Source organism: Pimephales promelas, chromosome 11 (assembly GCF_988280905.1).
Source record: "Pimephales promelas chromosome 11, fPimPro1.hap1.1, whole genome shotgun sequence".
NCBI classification, from domain to species: Eukaryota; Metazoa; Chordata; class Actinopteri; order Cypriniformes; family Leuciscidae; genus Pimephales; species Pimephales promelas.
The window spans coordinates 33,933,254-33,956,010 of NC_142779.1; the positions used below are offsets into that span (position 1 = coordinate 33,933,254).

Below are 22,757 nucleotides of genomic sequence, written 5' to 3' on the forward strand. Positions count from 1 at the left end.
CAATTAAAATAACTAGGTAGGCCTAATAAAGTTTTTTAATATAAAATAACTCTGAACCTACCCCTAAACCTAACCTTTCTTAAGCAAGTACACTGTAAACATGTACTGTAAAAAACATTTAAATTAATAATTTTGCAATACAGTGCACTGGATTGTGTGCATATGTATTTATATTGTAGCCTACTTGTATTTAAAAGTACTTTAATGTAAATACAATTTCATTAAAATTACACTGTTGACCGTCCCTTAAGCCTTAACTGTACCCACACCACCAAACCTGTCCTGACAAACCTTATCCTGTTCAGACTAACCTTATCCTGCTCAAAAGCAGCACAAGTCTTTCGCAATACATCATCAACGCACTTACTACAGTGTAATATAGAAGAAAGTAGTTAGGACACCATAGCCTGCTGCAAAAAAGAAAAGAAAAAAGTTGCTGCCCTCAATTTTTAAGGACAAGCAACTTGGATTTTAAGTCATTTTAACTTTAAAAACGAGTTGAATCTTGTATAATTGATTTTTAAAAAGTTGAAAAGCATGCAAAAACATAGTTGTCATAACTAATTACTATCACATAATGTATTTTTTACAGTGATTTTTCTTTCTTTTTTTATTAGATTCTTTGTTTAATTTACTTTAACAACTTACTGTTTAATAAACCATGTTTTGTTGGATATTGTGTTATTCACATTTTCAAATGTGAATAAAATTGATCTACCGGTGCAGTTCGAGCAGTTAAATTTAATGCTTGGATGATTAAATCCAATTGGGGTTAACGTTGATCGAGCAGAACGTCAGACTTCCTTCTGTTGACACTTCTGCTGGTGCGAAGCCAGACTGCCTAGAAACAGAGAAATCTGTCACTGTTCACATTCCAGAGCTGAGAACATCAACACTAGTGATAACATTGTGTTTATTTTCAAAACAAAACAAATATGCAGCATCATATAAAAACACCTTTTTATGTAAGACGTCCTATGCTGTAGAGCATGTGTCATAGTGATAGTTCTGTGAATAAGTGAATCATCCGGTACATGATGATCTGATAACGATTGAGCTGCTTGTGCCTGGGAGTTTAAAAGTTTAAGATGTGCCAGCCAAGGTGAACACACCCTAAATGAGCACAACCAGAAATGTATTTATGTGAAACAAAGTAGTAATAAACAGTAATATCTACATACAATATTCTTACTAAAATATCTCAAAGGAGTAGTTCACTTTTAAAAAACTTTTGCTGATAATTTACTCACCCCCATGCCATCCAAGATGACCATGTCTTTCTTTCTTTCTTTCTTCAGTCGAAAAGAAATTAAGGTTTTTGATGAAAACATTCCAGGATTTTCTCCATATAATGGACTTTACTGGGAACCAAACGGTTAAAGGTCCAAAAGACAGTTTCAGTGCAAACTGTTCAAAAGGCTTTAAACGATTCCAGGCGATGAATAAGAGTCTTATCAAGCGAAACCATCGGCCATTTCAAAAATAAATTTAAAAAAATTACGTTTTATAAGCACAAATGCTTGCCTTGCTCTGTTCCGAGATGAGCGTTCGTGACTCTCCTGTTCGAACCCGTTCATCAAAATGAACAAATCTTTTTTCGAGTCATGACTCGAAGGGTCCTAGATGAGACCCTTATTCATCGTCTGGTGTCGTTTAAAGCCCTTTGAACAGTTTGCACTCAAATTCTCATTAAGGACCTTGAACCGTTTGGTTCCCATTGAAGTCCATATGGAGAAAAATCCTGCAATGTTTTCATCAAAAACCTTCATTTCTTTTCGACTGAAGAAAGAAAGACATGGTCATCTTGGATGACATGGGGGTGAGTAAATTATCAGCAAAAGTTTTTTAAAAGTGAACTACTCCTTTAAGATATTTTTGAAATCGGAGAGCTCCTCCGTAGGCTTTTATTAAGAGAGAAAAAGAAAATAAAAACTGAAAAGAGAAAATAAAAACATAAAAAAATGTTTTTATTTTCTCTTTTATACCTGTACAGACCTCTGTGAAGTTGGCACCCCATAAAACGAAATAATCTTCAAAACTATGCCATTGGTTTGTGCTGCGTTTGTGCTGATTTGTGCCGTCAAAACTGACATTTGTGCTGGTTTGGATTTTGAGATATTGAAGATTATTTTTTTGGTTGTGTTACGTCACTCTCCACCCCATGTAGTTCAAATCGCTCCACGATTTTGTGCCGTTACGATGAACATTATGTATTTTTCCCCTCCTTAGAAATAGAACATTGGATTCGTGACAGTGACGTCACTCCACCCCACCTCGTCTAAATCGCCCAGTGGTGGAATGTAACGAACGAAGTACAAATACTTTACTTTACTTAAGTACATTTTTCACGTATCTTTACTTTACTTAGGTAGAATAAATAGTGCATACTTTTTACTTTTACTTCGTTACATTTTGCAGCAATTATTATATTTTCTACTCCACTACATTTCTACAACATCTGTTACTTTTTCATTACATTTTCTGATCAGTTTTTCCCCTGCCAAAACGTAATCTGACCATCCGTTCGTTGTGTCTCACCAGTGACGTTTGGTTGCCATAGATACATCCACCCGGTCACACTAAATGCGTCTCCCACGCAGTGTGTTTATAGTGCAAATTATTATTATTTTTTTTATGTGCATAGGAAACGCACCGTGTGTAATAGGCCTATACATTTGGTTAGGATTAGCCTATGGCAAGCCAAGAGGTTCACAATTACACCATAAATTAATCGCGTTTACTGCCAAACAAAGTTATTAATATATAGTAAGGATAAGCATGATGTGCATATTGCCTAATTGCAAGCTTGTTTCAGAAATGGTGACAACAAATTTTTTCCATGATTATTGAACATCATTGTAGGAGTAGGTGGAACGAGTTAGAATTAAATGTTTTATTAATCATTAGAAAAAAATAGACATTAAGAGAATAAATTGTTATGCAAGTACTTTTACTTTTAATACTTAAAGTACATTTAAAATCAGGTACTTTTTACTTAAGTATGGTTGTCATTGTGTTACTTCTACTTTTACTAAAGTAAATATTTATCTGGTTATTTGTACTTTTACTTAAGTACTGAGATTCAGTACTTCTTCCACCAAAAACAGTGCCTTTTGTTTGTGCTCGATTTGTGCCGTTTTGTGCCGTAGAAAGAACCATAAAAAATTATCAAATTCTTCAGACATCACAAAATCTTTAGAGGAGTAGTGATGAGTGACGTCACGCAAGCAAGCCGCGCTCTCCATCTCGTCAACAAACCTGTCTGGTGCGTTTGTGCTTGCACAGGGCCGGGAGTCCGCGACTGCTGTCATTGTTCTTTTCTTCTTTAGATATGAAAATGTTTTAGTGCCAGTGACTCCCGAGGCTTGCTGAACAGTGCTGCTTGAACGACGCAGTGTCTCGTTCCCTGTTCTCAGGGAACAAAGGTTACAGTCGTAACCTGAGATGTTCCCTTTCGAAAGGGAACTTCCACTGTGTTGTTGATGCTTTGGGGAACAATATACCAACATCACCATGCTGAGGAAAGTCCATGGCAAATTATGGCTGTGAAAAAAACGACTAAAATGCCAAAACACTCCTCCTCCGGGTCACAAACAGGCTGTCCCTGCGGCCACTGCCCAAGCTATAAGCCTCAAAAAGGCCTCCAATACAATGAAGGCCTACCCCGAAAGCTTCCATGGAAGGGGTTCATTTAAGGGAATATGGCCAGGGGGTCCAAAGGAGTCCCGCCCAGTCATTTTCTGAGGGGGACATGAAGTCAAACCTCACATGCCACCAGGGAGGCTGACCTGGTCTAATTTACTGACCTAGTCTTGCTAAAACCCGTCTGTTTCCTAAACAGAGTCTCTACCATATCTTGCCTCACTTGTGGAGGCATCCGATAGGGAGGACTACGGATAGTGGTAGCAATCGCTCTCAGACCGGATCATAGAAATGGGAATCCTGGACAGTAGAACTCAGCATAGCGCTTTCTAACCCTTGCAAATGAGGGGAGTGACTCTGCTCGATCCTGAACCTACGCAGTGCTTCAAAGCCCCGTGGAAGCTGGGCACTCTTAAAAGGGACCCTAATGAGGGGAGCGCCTCCAACTCTAGGGCTGATCTAACAGGTAGGCCTCATGAGAGTCCTTTGACCTTCCAACCAGACTTAGGTAACTAAGTTTTCTTACAGCATAAATAGTCTCTGGTACCCCTTTCCCACCAAAAAAGAACTGGTTCGGAACTGGTGCTGGTTCAAAGTTGGTTTGGAGTTGGTTCAACTTGCGAACCTTTTCAGAACCGGTTTGTTTTTCCACTGACTTGAGCGCCCAGGGAACGACGTCGTTACGCCGCTGTGTACGTCGCCATACGTCTTAGCTAGAAACGCTTGCAAGTACAACATTACTTTGGGATTATCTCTAACTCGTGTACCAAGAAAGCTTTAAAAACAATTGAAATATGTAAATCTTTTAATCTTTTCCTTTGATATGTAATGTTTTCTGATAAGTTATGTATCCCTGTCTTGTGTCTTTTTTGTTTCTTTCCATTGATTTGTTCTAGATTGTGACTGTTTTCTTCTTTGCTTACAAATTTTTTCAATAAAAAATAATGTAAAAATAGAAACGCTTGCGCCAACTTCAAGCATAACAATTACAAAGGCAGACTCCATCGTGTTTCTGCAAATGTTTCTCCTGGCTTTGCGATCCATTATTGTGATCAGAAAAGATGTTTAGAACACATCTAAACCCGCCCCCAGCCCCCGGCGTAAGCATGACGGGGTAAAAGAACGGTTCTAGTCCAGCAAAGAGTTGGTGCCGCTTTGGAACCGGTTCTTTGGCTGTCGAAACACAAAGAACTGGTTCCCGTACAGGCACCGGCTCTCAAAATACTTTGGTGGAAAAGGGTATCGACCAGGATCTGGGCTAGAAACAGGGAGGCTCCATGGGAGCCTAGTGCCTTTGCAATGCTAAGCAGCTCGTTGGGGAGCTACCAAGGGGGCTGTTAAAAGCCTAACTACTTGATGGCGGGACTTTAGTAGTGGATCCTTTAAAGCAAGGGGAGTACAGTCCAACACTACCGGACTATCGACGAGGTCTACTATAAAGCCTAAAGCTTTGAATGTTGCGGGCATCAGCCCAGGCAGTGCTTCGGCTGTAAGGAAACTCAACCATCCCAACTGGGAGGGAGTAACTAATCCGTCTCTACCTGAGCCTGGGTGGTATCATATGAGCTATGGGTGTCAAAGTACTCTTAAATAATGACCCTAACAAGGGGAGTACTATCAGCATCAGGGTCGAGGCCTATTATCTTGTATTTTAACCAGACAGATTTTACATTCTCCGTTAAACCCAAGGAAACGGAGGCCACAGTAAGTGGCCAACCATATTCAACCTTATGACTTGAATTCTCTTATTCAAGGGGCTCAGCAGACAAAAAAAAAAAACTTTTTCAGTTTTAAGGCTTAGCTGGATAAACTAGCTGCAATACTCAGGAGGCCTGAGCTTACTACTTCTTGCTTTTTAAATTGAAAGGTCTGACAACGATCATGAGATATCTGCATGGGAGACTTTTTGAAGATAGCCTGCTACCTATGCTGCTATCTACCCTGTACCACCACTAGCATTTTTACACATAGTGTGAAAGGCAGTCCTTGGCTAGATGACTATTCTAGTAAGAAGAGGCCAGTACTAGAAAAAACTAGATTTACAGGAATAACATGTGCTGATAGGCTCTTGCTCTAAGAAACCAAAACTCTGATACCGAAAGGCATTTTCCTAGAAAATTAAGCCTAAGCCAGATTTCGAGGAAACGCCGTGAGGGCTGACACACAAATATTGTATGACTGAAGTTCAAACGACTCTCAAAGTGAGAGGTATACCTAGGGTGTTGTGTGTCAAGTATCAGAGACTTTTTAAACATGCTTTTCAAATTTCAGGTGTGAGAATAACTTGTTGATCTTCTTTTTACTTGAACTAAACATACATTATGGACACTTAACATTAGACAGGACAAGTCATTCAGAGATTGTTGTTGTAGAAGATCATGGTGTCATGGTCTCGTCTGCATACAATTGGAAGATCATTTACAGTACTAAAAAGCAGGAGTACAGAATACACTGTTTTCTCATGTCAAATGTAACTTAATTTCTTTGTATTAGTTTCACAGGACACAGAAGGCGACAATAGAGAAGAAGATAAACTGAGGTTTATTGACAGGTAAATGGATATACAGGAAGAGCAGGTGAGGGGCAGATGATGGAGCACACAAGGTTCTTTGTTTTGCAGGACATAGATGTTGACTCACAAGGACACCAGACAATATGGGTAAATTGTGCTTGAAGTGGGAAAAAATAAAGGTACTTATCCAAGGTGGTGGGGGTTGAAACATTTGTATTGTTTGAGTAGGCGAGCCGAATTTTTTTTTTTAAATGACAGGATATGAATCTATTAATTTGCCATTTCAAAGTGACAGCAAAAACACAAGTCCCTTTACTCTCCACATGATTTTTTCTCTATCACAAATGTTGTTCAGATAACATCATCTTTTGAGTTTCTGATGAATAAACTAATCTTTTTTCTTTGTATCACCTCAAATATTCAGTTAAGTCACTCAATTCCTGAGGGCCACAGCTCTGCACAGTTTAGCTCCAACTCACACCTGTAAGAAAGTTTCTAGTAATCCTGAAGACCTTGATTAGCTCAATGGATCTAGATCAGGTGTGTTTGATTAGGGATGGAACAAAACTGTGCAGAGCTTTGGCCCTCCAGGAATTGAGTTTGAGATCACTGGTTTACACAAAGCTGGGTATTTGGCAAAACGAATATTTTCCCCCTCTCCGTTTTCAAAAATAACATCGTTCACACACCCGCATAAATACGCTGTCGAGCGCCATCATAACTATGCCAAACCAATTGGCGGCAGTGTAGGGGTTAAGGATAAAGCCATGCAAGCCAATCAGAATCTAAAACGCCGTTTCTCCCAGTTCACACGACAACACACAACCGGCGTTTTCAGAAATATCCACTTTGGCCGGAGTTGGCCGATTTTTAGAAATAGTCGTTTTCTGTGATAAAAACTGGGTTTTCGTGTAAACGAGAGGCCAATGCGCAGGGAAATATCTGCATTTTCCCTTTGTGTAAAACAACAAATATTTTTTTACTGTGTGATTGTCTTTAATAATTTATTTGCATGATGTTAATCTAATCCACAATAAGACGTTTTAATTTAAAATGTACATTTTCAAATTATAATACAATTTTAAATGTCTTCACATTCCGTTTTCGCAGGAGGAAAATTAGTTGAAAGGTGAAAATGGTCTAAATCTAGTAAATCTAGTATTTCCTGGTACTGGCCTCCCCTTACTACAATAGTCGTCTAGCCAAGGCCTGGCTTTTACACTATGTGTAAAACAGGGTAGATAGCAGCAGATAGCAGGCTATCTTCAAAAAGCCTCCCATGAAAAATTAGGAGAAAGCAGCGAAAAATTTTACAGTGTGAAATGGGAAACTGTCCCACATCACATTATGTACATGACATTTATGACAAAAACCCGAGTGTATCCCTCACAGCCTCGCTTTCATACCGGTCAAAGCGCTGCTCTCAATAAGGTCTATAGAGTCTATAAAGGAGAAGCCTAAGTCACCACCATTTTTATATAAGTTAAATATAAATCGTTGTTATATTTTATATAAGGTTTAAAGGTGACTGAGGCGATCACAAGTTATACTCTAGAGTTTATCACAATTTTTCAGGGAGCTGAGTAGAAAGGTCTAGTGGCGCCCCTGGTACCAGTAAAATGCAAGAAGTGCCGGTATACAAGAAAAAGTGGGGGTATATTGCAATTTAAAATATAGAAGTGTGTACCATTCCACTTTGAGCACTGAGGGTGAACACACCATACAGGGTAAGGGATCAAAGACGATAGCGCAGACAAAGGTAGTCCTTGATGAGAGTGATTGGGAAGAGGTGCTGGTGATTGGAGTCCAGAGAGAGTGATAAGAGTGTGTTAGGTTCAATTCTTGAACGAATCAGGTTTTTTTAAGCCGGTAACCGTTCGAACTGGTTCACAGAATCAAAGGGAGACCTAAATCCAACTGGAGGCGGTCCACGCTTGATGAACTGACCAAGAGGGGGACCTCCTGGCAAGAAGTAAAGTCCTTAGCACCAGTAGCGTAGCCAGGAATCACAATGGCATCTGTGATCAAAACACAGATAAGTGCTTTTTTTTTTTTTTTTTTTTAACTTTTTTGTCTTTACATTCGTTGACAAAAACATTTTTAGTACATATTTTAACGTTGAGGCAGGAGAGAAGCGGAGAGAATCCAAGTGCAAGCATTAATTGAATAAACAAACAGGTGATCCAGGACAAAACAACAGAACATGAACTCAGAACAGGAAGAAGAAACAGCTACGAACAATAACGGCCGACGAACCACAACTGAATCACAGAAGTATACATACACAAGCAGACAAGCTATACAAGATAACAAAGGGGCAGTTGTAAATCCGAGACACCTGGGGAGACTAATAACCAAGACAAGGAACACTTGTGGACATTGAGGAAACAATTAGCAAAAGACAAGACACATGGCAGGATCACACGACAAACAGGGAATCGCGTGAGAGACAAGAACAAGGAACAAGACACAAAACCTGTGTTTTCAAATTCTGTGTTTTAAAGCTGTTTTTGAAACAGCTCACTTTTTTATGAGACTTTATATCTGGTCATTCATTTAATGAGGTTGCTAAGATACTTCTTATGAATAGGATGAATTAACCTATTTGTAGTTAATTACCTTAAGATTAGGATGGTAAGAAAAAATAAAGGTTTTTATGATCCTAACAGTTTTATTGGTAAAAATCAGATCTTTTTTGTGCCTACAGCAGGGATGGACGACTGTACTATGTTTGGTAACTGCAGTATTGTTCTCGTAAAGCTGGACAACTTTCAATATTAGGTACACAAACTTGGTCAATATGATGCCAAGACATTTAAGATTGTAAATAGCATAGCATGAATGATAGTAACTGATTAAATTTGACAAAAAGGAAATCAGGAAGAATCTCATATCTCACAAGAGCATTATCTGATATAAAACAGGTTGAGTATGTTTCGTCATGGGAGCTGATCATTCCTAGAGTACTATGTACAAAAGCTGTCACAAGGAAATATTCTTTTAAAAGGTACACCTTTGTACCTCAATTACCCCTAAAGGGTGCATATTAATGCCTTAAATGTATGTATTATTACCTTAATGGTACAGATTTAAACCTTTTGAAAGGATACCGCCCCAGTGACGTGGAAGGTGGGTTTGTTACATGCTGTGAATTATGCTGACTCGGCTTAATTTAAACATATAAAATAAAGAATAATAACAACGGTTACTATTATTATTTATGAATTAAATAAAATAATCCAAATATAGATAATGAGGATAGTATAAAAAAAACAAACAAACAAAATAACTATTGTACTGTAAAACAAAATGAATAAAAATATGAAAAATATACAGTATGATATTAAAATTACAATACTAACGTTTATGTCTTTATGTTAAAATGTTGTTGTTAGTTTTTGCCAGGAAAATACAGCGAGACCTTAAGTTTTAAATTTAGCTAGACAGCAGGTATATAAACATTACAAAACTGGTAAAATACTGTAAACTGCTCAAACAAATATTGGGTTATAAATGGTCATTCATATCACCAATAAGCTGCATTAAATAGTCTGTGTAAATAAATTTTAATCTCACTTTAGATTAGTTTTAATTTTGTTACGTTAATCAATGATGGAACATGTTTGTCAAAAGTTTTTTTTTTTATGACAAAGACAAGACAATGACACCAACGGCATTACACAATAACTTTTTTATTATTGACCAGCATCACAGGGAACCAGGGAGTTGCCGACAGCTCAGGGAGCCTGGAAGGGACCATCATCACAGGGAGCCAGAGAGGTGCCGGTATCTCAAGGAGCCTGGAAGGGACCAGCATCAAAGGAAGCCAGAGAGGTGCCGGTAGCTCAAGGAGCCTGGAAGGGACCATCATCACAGGGAGCCAGCGAGGTGCCGGTATCTCAAGGAGCCTGGAAGGGACCAGCATCAAAGGAAGCCAGAGAGGTGCCGGTAGCTCAAGGAGCCTGGAAGGGACCATCATCACAGGGAGCCAGAGAGGTGCCGGTAGCCCAAGGAGCCTGGAAGGGACCATCATCACAGGGAGCCAGTGAGGTGCCGGTAGCCCAAGGAGCCTGGAAGGGACCATCATCACAGGGAGTCAGAGAGGTGCCGGTAGCTCAAGGAGCCTGGAAGGGACCATCATCACAGGGAGCCAGAGAGGTGCCGGTAGCTCAGGGAGCCTGGAAGGGACCATCATCACAGGAAGCCAGAGAGGTGCCGGTAGCTCAAGGAGCCTGGAAGGGACCATCATCACAGGGAGCCAGAAAGGTGCCGGTATCTCAAGGAGCCTGGAAGGGACCAGCATCAAAGGAAGCCAGAGAGGTGCCGGTAGCTCAAGGAGCCTGGAAGGGACCAGCATCACAGGGAGCCAGCGAGGTGCCGGTAGCTCAGGGAGCCTGGAAGGGATCAGCATCAAAGGAAGCCAGCGAGGTGCCGGTAGCTCAGGGAGCCTGAAAGGGACCAGCATCACAGGGAGCCAGTGAGGTGCCGGTAGCTCAGGTTGCCTGGAAGGGACCAGCATCACAGGGAGCCAGTGAGGTGCCGGTAGCTCAGGGAGCCTGGAAGGGACCAGCATCACAGGGAGCCAGTGAGGTGCCGGTAGCTCAGGGAGCCTGGAAGGGACCAGCATCACAGGGAGCCAGTGAGGTGCCGGTAGCTCAAGGAGCCTGGAAGGGACCAGCATCACAGGGAGCCAGCGAGGTGCCGGTAGCTCAAGGAGCCTGGAAGGGACCAGCATCACAGAGAGCCAGAGAGGTGCCGGTAGCTCAAGGAGCCTGGAAGGGACCATCATCACAGGGAGCCAGCGAGGTGCCGGTAGCTCAAGGAGCCTGGAAGGGACCAGCATCACAGAGAGCCAGCGAGGTGCCGGTAGCTCAAGGAGCCTGGAAGGGACCAGCATCAAAGGGAGCCAGAGAGGTGCTGGTAGCTCAAGGAGCCTGGAAGGGACCAGCATCAAAGGGAGCCAGAAAGGTGTAGACCGCTCAGGGAGCCACCAGGGAAGCACTGGTGACAGCGCTGTGGTCGAGAAAACTAGAAACACTCAAGTCAAAGTGCGGACTCTGGGGCGGGTGCGGATTTTGGGGCGGATGCAGGGGCGGGAGCGGACTCTGGGGCGAGTGCGGATTTTGGGGCGGATGCAGGGGCGGGAGCGGACTCTGGGGCGAGTGCGGATTTTGGGGCGGATGCAGGGGCGGGAGCGGACTCTGGGGCGGGTGCGGACTCTGGGGTGGGTGCGGACTCTGGGGCGGGTGCGGACTCTGGGGCGGCTGCGGATTTTGGGGCGGGGCGGATGCAGGGGCGGGAGCGGACTCTGGGGTGGGTGCGGACTCTGGGGCGGGTGCGGATTTTGGGGCGGGGTGGATGCAGGGGCGGGAGCGGACACTGGGGTGGGAGCGGACACTGGGGTGGGAGCGGACACTGGGGTGGGAGCGGACACTGGGGTGGGAGGGGACACTGGGGCAGGAGGAGATGCTGGGCCAGGAGGGGACACTGGGGAAGGAGGGGACGTTGGGGAAGGAGGGGACGCTGGGGCGGGAGCAGACTCTGGGGCGGGATTGGTCTCTGGGCGGGAGCAGACTCTGGAGCGGGATTGGTCTCTGGGCTGGGAGTCAGGATCGGACTATAGGCTGAACTCTGGGGCTGAAGCGGACTCAGGAAATTAAAGCATTATAGAGCATTCAAGCATTTCTTAGAAGAGCATTATCTGATATAAAACCGGTTGAGTATGTTTCGTCATGGGAGCTGATCATTCATAGATTTATATGTACAAAAGCTGTCATAAGAGAATTTTCTCTTAAAAGGTACACCTTTGTACTTCAATTACGCCTAAAGGGTGCATGAACATGTATTGCTCTCGTAAAGCTGGACAACTTTCAATATTAAAGACATAAGCTCTCCCCCAACAGGGATTCTGCCACTTGTATTTATTGTACCCCATCGAGGGGATAAATACATTTCTCACCAAACTTGGTCAATATTATGCCAGGACATTTAAGATTGTAAATAGTATAGCAATGAATGATGTTACCATGGTAACTGATTAAATTCGACGAACAGGAAATCAGGAAGAATCTCATATCTTACAAGAGCATTATCAGATCTATGACCGGTGTTGAATGTTTCGTCATGGGAGCTGATCATTCATAGAGTAATATGTACAAAAGCTGACGCAAGGTAAAATTCTTTTAAAAGGTACACCTTCGTATTTCAATTACCCCTAAAAGGTGCATATTATTGCCTTAAATGAAGAGGCGGATCCAGGGGTCTGACCCCAGCTGAAATCGGATTGGCCCCTGAAGTGCCTCTGCACCGCTGATTTAAAAAAGTTTCACAAATGTCTTTGGCTGTGTACATTTGACACATTAAATTAAATATTTATGGTACGTTCATCTTTCTATTGTATTGAAGCATCCGTTGAAGTTTAAAGCATCTCAATGCCCCATTCGCTTTCAATGTTTAGATGTCTGGGAGGCTCAATGTTTACACTTTTGGGCGAGATAAACCCATGAATGGTGTACTAATAGTGGTCAATGGATTATAAACAGTGTTAAGATCATGTATTTTAACAGTTTTTAATAGATGTCTTTTAAGCCTCTTCGCTGGTTTTGAGGTGTGTTGTATCCGAAAACATTCCCCTAACACGTTATCCTGCTGTAATGTGTTCCAAACCTGTTCTTGCACTTATTTTATTGACCAAAATATACATTTTCATGCTGATTCATAACAAACCAAAATATTAATAAAAACAATGCTGATAATTGAATAAATATTTAAAGAACCTTTAAAAGGGATTATTATGTGTTCAACATTAAATATTCTTATAATTTCAGATTAGTGAACCATCTAAAAACAGAATATAGATGAATATCATGAAAAATGTTCAGTTTCACACCAAAATCCAAAGAAAAGCACTAAGCTATTATATTTTTCAAAAGATTATTTATTGTTATATTAGTAGATATGGCTGTGACGGTTAAGATGTGAACACCTGAGAAACAAGGGTGCAACAAGTAATATATAAAATGTACCTTTTAAGGCGTGAATAAGCTACAGAGATCAAGTCTCTTAAAGAGGATTTGCTCCAGTGAAAAGCTGCTAAATCCCTATTTTAAAAAAATACAATAAACCTCTAAGGTTTGAATTCCTATAATTAGGCCTAATTATAGGAATTCAAACCTTAGAGGTTTATTGTATTTTTACCTTTCAGGAGGTAAATACACTTCAGAGATCAAGTCCCTTGCTGAACTTTGGTTTGAGAAGGTAGGGTGGCACAATGGGGGAAAATGTTTTCGAGTTGAATCCCATTTCCTGGACGTATACATTTAGGGACTATGGTGAAACAAAAAAACATTTTGCAAGATGTAAACAACACTGGTCCAGAAGCACTTCCTTTTTCAGTTTTTTAACACTACATAGGCCTAAAAGCTGGGATAAAATACAACCAACAAAACATATAGAACTGAATCAAAAAGGGACCTTAAAACATCTTTAAGATTTTTTCTTTACATGTGAAATAAAGAAAACAGTTACAAACTGAAACAGGAAGTGTTTCTGGACCAGTGTTGTTTACATCTTGCAAAATGGTCTATAATGATAATGTCTTTTTCTAAAAAAAAAAAGAATAGTGGGCTATATATGTTATCTGAACTACATAAATGATTTAAGTTGATTTGACATAAGAAAACATGTTGTGATTACAAATCATAATTTTTTTTTTTTTTTTACAGTGTGTTTGTTCAACCCAGTAAGACTTTTGTTCATCTTCGGAACACAAATTAAGATATTTTTTATTAAATCTGAGAGCTGGATCACTCCTCCATAGGCTTCTCAAGGGATCGAAAGTGGCCGGCCCAAAAGTTATGAGGTTATGACATCGTTAAAATAGTCCGAGGGACTACAGTGGCTCAATATTAAGTTTATAAGATTGACAACTGACAGAGTTTACATTTTTTGGGTGAACTAACGCTTTAAAATAATTGTTTAATGGCTTCTGTTTATGAAAGAAGGCCAGTATCACTGATATTCAAGCTACTGATGTCTCGATAAAAATGATTCACAAATTTTAAACATTTATTAGGCTTCAAAAATATAACTTACTTAACTATAACTATAATTTAAGTGAACTTAAAACAAACCTTACATAAACAGCTTCAAACGTTATTTAATCAAGAGCAGTTAGTAATATTTTCTGTTCCCTTTGTTCTTTGGTTAACTTTACTGACAGAGAGAATTAGTGGCTCATCTCATGATGCATTTAATTTTCTCACGACTCTTTGCTTTCATTTAAGATTTTATTTAAAGGAGTAGTTCACTTTTGCTGATAATTTACTCACCCCCATGTCGCCCAAGATGTCCACGTCTTTCTTTCTTCAGTCGAAAAGAAATTAAGGTTTTTGATGAAAACATTCCTGCATTTTTTTTTCCATATAATGGACTTCATTGGGAACCAAACGGTTCAAGGTCCAAAAGACAGTTTCAGTGCAGCTTCAAAGGGCTTTAAACGATTTCAGATGATGAATAAGGGTCTTATCTTGGACCCTTCGAGTCATGACTCGAAAAAAGATTTGTTCATTTTGATGAACGAGTTTGTAACAGGAGAGTCACGAACGCTCATTACAGAACAGAGCAAGGATAGCATTTGTGCTTATATAACTTAAACTTTTTTATTTATTTTTTAAATGACTGATCATTTCGCTTGATAAGACCCTTACTCAACGTCTGGTGTCGTTTAAAGCCCTTTGAAGCTGCACCGAAACTCTCATTTGGACCTCGAACCGTTTGGTTCCCACTGAAGACCATTATATGGAGAAAATCCTGGAATGTTTTCATCAAAAACCTTAATTTCTTTTCGACTGGGGTGGGGGTGGATGTTCCGATCTGTACTAACATGAAACCAGACTTCATTCGCCCCAATGGAAAGCACTGCCTGAATCATTACCTATCCCCTTGTTCATACACGTTGCAACCATAAAAAAAGGTAGCAACACACAAATCCATACATACATAGGCCCTACATACCAGACAGCATTAGAGAGCATCTCACTTTACGAGCTATGCTGCAGTGTGGTGACTGCGGTCAAAAACGGTGCTCTGACTGGTGCTCAAATACACAGTAACAGCGCCATCTCGTGGACAAATAAAAAAAAACTGTACCATACAATGGCTCCTACAACCCCATGTGTCATTCACTATGCATTCACCTTTAATTTTATGTCTATGCATTTACCATGTAGAAAATATTAGGCTACAAAAAAAGTGACTGATTCTAGCTTCAGTTTTAACTTCAACTCTAAATAATGAAGGGGGCGATACACTTCAATTATACAGTGCATTTGACTGGACAAAAAATCTGCTGAGAAGCTGAAGTGCAGACTCAGAGTGAATTTTTTTGATTCATTGATCCTTGCAGAAGTTAGAGGTGAGTTTTGAATGCAAATTTTGTTGTTTTGGACCAGCTAACACACTAAGCTTATCATTCATGCTAAAAAACAAAAAAAGCACTTCAAAAACTTGGTTTTAATGGGGATTAATATTAACAAGAAAACAGCTTGTGGATTTGTGCCGTAAAAAAAAAATCACATATAACTTTACAACGTTTTTTCTAAACTAAAATCAAGTGATCTTGCATGTTTGAAAACGAGGCGAGAGGCATTTTTAAATGGGCACCGTCTGATAGTCATATACACATACGACCATTATGATATACAATTGTTGAATATTATTTAAACTAACTGTAGTATTTTTATATTTGTAAGAATGTCGCTTCAATAGAAAAGAGACAGAAAGACGCATCAGCAAATAGCCAATGCAAAACTAACGTGGCGTTTGTCAACAACATTAAAAAACTACAATCCCCAGAGGGAACGCAACTTCCGCCATCTTGATTAAGGCGGTCCACAGACAGCAGAGACCTACCACGTTTTGTTTAATGCACATCCAAAGAGGCTGAACTAGTAGCGAAGCGTGCAGTAACATTTTACTAGTCGACTGGTGTTTTACATTCCGTCTGCTGGACGTGCTTAAAGCCATGGCCGAACCGATACGTGCTTTGTGCGATGAGCTTATAAAGGCTGTGAATGTGATGATGGAGGCAGAATCCAGTCAGACATACCGCCTGGAGGCCCTTAAGGTGAATTATCAAATACAATAACAAGGTTATTATGTATGTATTAATACGTAAATCCATTTTATGGAGGTCACATTGAAATAACATTTTTGGAAAATCCCGTTTTCATTTCATTATTCAAACGACCAAGTCGTCATCTTATTTTGTTTATGTTTATGTTCGCATGTGTTGCTTTTTAATATTAACCTTATCGATATCAATCAATAAGGTTGCACTAGGCGTCATTGTGTCAATGGGATATCGCATAGCATATAGTGTTGTCACGGTACCAAAATTTCAGTATTCGGTACCGATACCAGTTAAAATTCAAGGTTCTCGGTACCAATTTCGGTACCAAAGCTTAGTTTAAATTTACATATATTTAAGTGTTTATCACGGTTACAAGTATGGAAACTGTACATTTGTATTATAAACACTTTAGAAAAAGATTAGATAAAATGACCTAAAATAAACAATATTATACACTAACACATTTTTAAAGTTGTTTGTAAAGTTTTAATCCATTATTTATTTAATGCACAATGAATTAAGTGAACAAACATTAACAATCAGGTGTTTGTAATAAATAACATTTTCAAACATTAATTAATGTTGTAAAAATATATTGTTCACTCAATGCGTTGATAACCAAGTAATGTTTATGAATGGTATCTTTGTAGCATTACCATAAAACATGTTTTATTTGACTTGACTGTCCTTTTATTAATCTAAAACTGAATTCATATTTAATTTTAAAAAGGCTTTTTAAACCTGCTGAGTTATAAAGGCAAGAATACGCCTAGAACTGGCACTGACATTAAATGACAATACTAATACCAGTAGTACTCTGGTGTTGGTTGGATACTACTGTGCTCATGTACTCGTAAAACTACCCCGAAAGCACTTTAGAGGCCGTTCACATGTCGCGCGTGTTTTTTAATTGTATTTTTGCGCGTGCTTATTCTTTCCAAAGCGCTTGCTCTCACGCGGCGTCTGTCGTTGCTATGCAACGCCAACGAGTTTTTATTAGGAGCGCGCTTGAATCACGCCTATATTTGAAATTGCGAATTTGCATGTAATCGGCCTCTTATGGCAACGTGACATTAGCCTAATCCAAAATATTTCCATATGTGGCTCTTTCCTCCTTTCGTGTCAACAAGTGGATTCAGAGAGAGAGCCATATCAGCGTTATGAAGAGGACGCAACTGTGCACGTTTCAGACATCGCGTCTAGAACAGAACTGGACGAACCTGGTATTCGGTACCTAGAAAAGCTGGTACCGTAACATTTTTTTTTTTTAGTACCGACTTGGTACCGAAGTACCGAGTTTTTTGACAACACTAATAGCATACATAACATATTGTATGCACATTGATTGACTTGATCATTCATCAAGGGATGCAGTAGAACGGATAACGTTACACACAATGACATGGATGTATATTATTGTCATTGCAAGACCAAAGGGATTCAAATATTATAGTCAAAGGGTTAGTTTCACCCAAAAATGAAATTGTGTCTTCATTCACTACCCCTCATGTCATTCCAAACCTGCAATACTCATCTTCAGAACACAAATAAAGATATTTTAATGATAATTTCTGTCCCTCCATTGACATTTACGCAACTACCATTGATTCTTCAAAAAGTTGTTAAAGTTATCTAAACGAATCCATATTGAGCGGTTCAGTTCAAATATTCTGAGGAGACATTATGAGCAGATTTAATATAGGCTTAGTAAATTTGTTGTTAAATGTTTTATTGTTTTTGTTGTTTTTATAGTTTATTGAAGATTTCAAAGACAAAAGTCCCTTCTGCGTTGAATGTGGACTTCAGTTAGCGGAGAAATCACAGACGGCAGTGGTCAGACACTTTGGGCTGCAGATACTGGAGCATGTAGTCAAGTAAGTGTCTAAAAAACTTGTGTGTGTGTGTGTGTGTGTACATCAATAGCTACCCTATGTTTCCATCCCAAGTTGAGAATTGACCTTGTGTGCAGAATTAGTGTAGCATGTGAAACAATTGTGAAAAAGCACTATTTCTACCCCATGTGTTCAAGAGAATAAAATCGTCACTTCCTAGGAAAATGGTGCGGAATAAATATGTTTCTACAGTCGGTGAAGCCGCTGTGGCTTTCTTTTGTATATCATAAATATCTTGCAGGTGAAATGCAATAAACGCTGTCATGTTATCTTGCGGTCGAATGCTGTTTTTTTGGAAACGCTATCGTGCGATACGCTCCTGGGAAGGAAAAATAATCTAACCATTCAGCGTTTCCCACAGGATTTTGGGATTCTGTTGTAGATGTACCTCGGTCCTCTAGTGAGGTCCGGGGTCATGCTCCCCCGTAAGAAAATATTGCACATTTTAAAGTTAAATTAATCAATCTGGTGCACTTTGAGACTTCAACATTAAGAATTGTGTGAAAACACAGAAAAAAGTCAGTGCATTGACTTGTACCTGAACTTTAAAGGAGACTCAAACCTCTTTTTAGTTGTGATATGGAGTCTGTCTACATTACACTACACAATAATGCTGTTATAATATTATTCCTATGACCGTAATAGCCATACATTATAAAACAAATGCACTGAAAAATAAATTGTCCTAATTTCTATAATGAGAGAAACCTGTGAGCTTTTATTTTGACGGAAAATAAGTTTAAAAACAAGTCTAGCGAAATAATCATCGACAATGCAACTGTGATCCCAAATCACGCTAAACTCAGCACATGAACAGATGCATTCATTCACCGTGAATTTGTGCAGACACAGTCCTTTGATTAAAGGACACAAAGCCTTATTGCGCTTTCAATTTTAGTTTGTTTGACAGCAATGGCGCAAAACACGACATTTAAAGGCCTTTTATGATATAGTGAGAAGTTAGATTTAACGCCACAGTCAATCAATGGGAAACACTAAAATCTATTTGTGGCGGTCAATGTTGATATTGTGGTGAGCCGCCACAAATAAATCATGTATGGGAAACACGAAACACGGCATTCTGATGATAGACTTTGACTCGGATGTTTCAGAACCACCAAACCAACATTTGAGATGCTGCGCGATGTGATTGGCTCTCTGGTTAGTCCTGTTATCCAATCACATTCTCTGTTTAGGCAGTGTCAATCAGTAAATGTTTTTCCTTCATAGTTTATACGTGTTGTCTTATTGGATTAACAACAAATAAAAATCTGCCTAAGTTGAACGTATGAGTTTTTTTATTTACATTTTTTTTCCATTCTGGTTATTTTATGCGATATCCCAAAATAGGCAGATGTGAACATTGAACATTAAACTGATTTACACATTCTTCTATGAACAGGTTTCAGTGGAATAACATGGCACCACAAGAAAAGCTCCGGCTGAAGAATTGCACCATGGGCCTGTTGTCAGATGTGAGCATCTTGGAAGTGTCTCTACTCAATTAACCTATTGCATGCATTGTGAAGATTTCTTTTTGATTCATATGGCTGAATGTCCTGTTTTAGGGTACACACCCAATTCTGCAAGAGGAATGTCATGTTAAGGATGCACTTTCACGCATAGTAGTAGAGATGATCAAGAGAGAGTGGCCGCAGCACTGGCCCGACATGCTGACGGAGATGGAGGCTCTGGCTGCTATGGGGGTATGAAGAGTTTCGGCTTGATGTTGTAGGACAGGTCTGCTTCATCCTGCTCCTGAAGTTAGGCCTTCCTGTCAGAGTTTAGTCCCTGAGAATTGCGCTAATTTAATTGAAAAATGGATGTCCACCAGTGTTGGTGTTACAGTAACATAAGCACTTTTTCGGGTAAACCGTAAACTACTACTGATAATATTGTAACGAAACGTTCTTTTTCAATGGGCTCGGGTATTTCCGGTGAATGTCTAAAGATGCTGGATTACTTCCGCCGAGTCCAATGCTATACCGAGAATTTATATTGAATAATTTGGATTTTATACTCTATGGTTATTAGGGCTGGGAATAGACACAAATTTCACAATTCGATTGCTGATAATTTATTCATCCCCATGTCATCAAAGATGTCCATGTCATTCTTTCTTCAGTCGAAAAGAAATGAAGGTTTTTGATTTTTTTTCTCTATATAATGGACTTCAATGGGGTCCAAACGGTTCAAGGTCCAAAAGAGAGTTTCAGTGCAGCTTCAAAGGGCTTTAAACGACACCAGACGATGAATAAGGGTCTTGTCTAGCGAAACGATCGGTCATTTAAAAAATAAATAACAAAGTTTAAGTTTTATAAGCACAAATGCTCGCCCTGTTCTGTTCTGTGATGAGCGTTCGTGACTCTCCTGTTCGAACTCGTTCATCAAAATGAACAAATCTTTTTTCGAGTCATGACTCGAAGGGTCCTAGATGAGACCCTTATTCATCGCCTGGTGTCGTCTAAAGCCCTTTGAACCTGCACCGAAACTCTCATTTGGACCTTGAACTGTTTGGACCCCATTGAAGTCCATTATATGGAGAAAATCCTGGAATGTTTTCATCAAAAACCTTAATTTCTTTTAGACTGAAGAAAGAAAGACATGGACATCTTGGATGACATGGGGGCGAGTGAATTGTGAATTATCAGCAAAAGTTTTTTTAAAAAGTGAACTACTCCTTTAATGTGCACGGTTGAAAAAACTAAACTCAACAGAAATCTTCAGGAGTGAGAGCATTCTGTTGATCTGCTACTCGATGAGCATTTTGCATGCAAATAACCATTGTCTTTTTGAATAAACAATCACATTGTAATCTCTTTAGGATGCTCAGACAGAACTTGTAATGCTTGTCCTGCTGCGGTTAGCCGAGGACGTGATCACATTTCAGACATTACCCATTCAAAGACGGCGAGATATCCAGCAAACCCTTACGCAGAACATGGACAGCATCTTCACCTTCCTGCTTGGCATTCTGCAGCTTCATGTGAACGAGTACAACAAGTTGGTGAGTTCTTCAGACATTTTTAATGATTTGTCTGCTTTTTCTACAGTCTGGTCACATAATGGATTTATTCATGTTGTTTTCTAGAAATGTGTTGCTGGTCTGGAATTGAAGGTGAGTGGGTCTAATCATCTTTGTTTATCAGTTTTTTGTGAGGGAGTTAGTGCTGTTCTTCTCAAAGGTTCATCTAAAAATGTACAGTGTGACATGAATAAAGATAACCCCGGATTTAGACTGACCAAAGCTTAAATGAAATTGCTTGAACCTAGAAACCCCAAGTTTTTACATTTTCAAGAGCCAGTTTCGAATGTAGTCTGTTTAGGGATGTGCGGTGTATACCGATCAAAGATACTTCAAAAATACCGGTATATAATATATTTCAAACGGTACAATATCATAATTTTGTTCAATTTGTCGGTATATTGACGCCAGAAGTCAATAAATAGAGAGAGCAGTATGCTCATCCTGACTTGTTCAAAGAGTTCAGAGATCGACGGGTGAGGTCATCGTTCAACTGATTTAATTTAGACTTTTATTGAACACTGAACAGAGCACATACATAAGAACTTATCAATTAAATATGATACTTTAAACACAAAAGCTCAAATCTTTGTGCATTACACGCTAGAACCAATTCAATTAATTTTTGCACTTTCAAACAAACATATTAATTTAATTTGAATGAATATAGAATAAAAGTGATATAGCATATTACTGACACTGTGGCGACCCACTGAGGAATAAGCTGAGAGAGAGAGAAAGAGAGTGTAACAGTAGTAATATGAATATTACTAATATTACAATTAAGCTAAGTTTGTCAACATTCATTATGTAACCTGACCTAACAATATTATAGCATTTCTTAATCTAGATCAATCATTAATAAAATGACTTAAAAATGTAATATAATTATAATAAGTGCCTGTTAACATTACTTTATGCAATGCATTATATGAACCCAAAACATAAACCAGAGATGCATCTGTTGATGCATGACAGCTAATGGTTTACATGTCACATCAGTTTTATTATTATATATATTAACCTATTGTAATTGTATCATTTCAAGGATTTTTTTTTTTAAACAAAATTTTATCTACTGTATGTTCCTTGACTGATTTTATTTATTTTTTTACAGTTTGATACTATTTCTTTGCATATTTGGTAGTGGAGAGTTTCAAGCAGTGTTTTTAATAAAATTATTTCAATTCAGTGAAATTGATACTTTATTTCGACTGTGGTATCGATTAGTGTTGGTACTGAGATGTTAGGTTCTGGTATCGTACCGAAGCCAAAATTGTTGAAAATCTGAGATCTGGTCTACTCTCCTACATCTAATATGGTTTGCGCCGAGTTTGGAAAATGCTTTATTTTAATCATTTTTTTATAACCAAATATTCAAATCGTTAGGTTCATCATTGAAAACACCTTTTCCCTTTAAAAAAGAAAAAATGCATTATTAAAGGAGTCAAGAATTGTTTTTTTCCCCTGATTTGTACTTTAATAGGATTTTTACATCAGAACTATCATCATTTAGAAATAAATGGCCATTTCTACTCTTCTGTTTTCAGAATT

At 39.1% G+C, this 22,757-nt stretch overlaps 1 protein-coding gene across 1 annotated transcript in view; it reads left to right on the plus strand.

The window, feature by feature from the left end:
• The first annotated feature begins 16,035 nt into the window (after positions 1 to 16,035).
• xpo5 (exportin 5) overlaps positions 16,036 to 22,757 on the plus strand; it is a 42,007-nt gene continuing 35,285 nt past the window's right edge. Inside the window, exons 1-6 of the mRNA XM_089117317.1 lie at positions 16,036 to 16,280; positions 18,039 to 18,160; positions 19,581 to 19,653; positions 19,747 to 19,884; positions 21,003 to 21,185; positions 21,270 to 21,296. Coding sequence (XP_088973443.1) covers positions 16,179 to 16,280; positions 18,039 to 18,160; positions 19,581 to 19,653; positions 19,747 to 19,884; positions 21,003 to 21,185; positions 21,270 to 21,296 — 645 coding nt within the window. The 5' untranslated portion in view covers positions 16,036 to 16,178. The remainder of the gene's footprint in view (positions 16,281 to 18,038; positions 18,161 to 19,580; positions 19,654 to 19,746; positions 19,885 to 21,002; positions 21,186 to 21,269; positions 21,297 to 22,757) is intronic.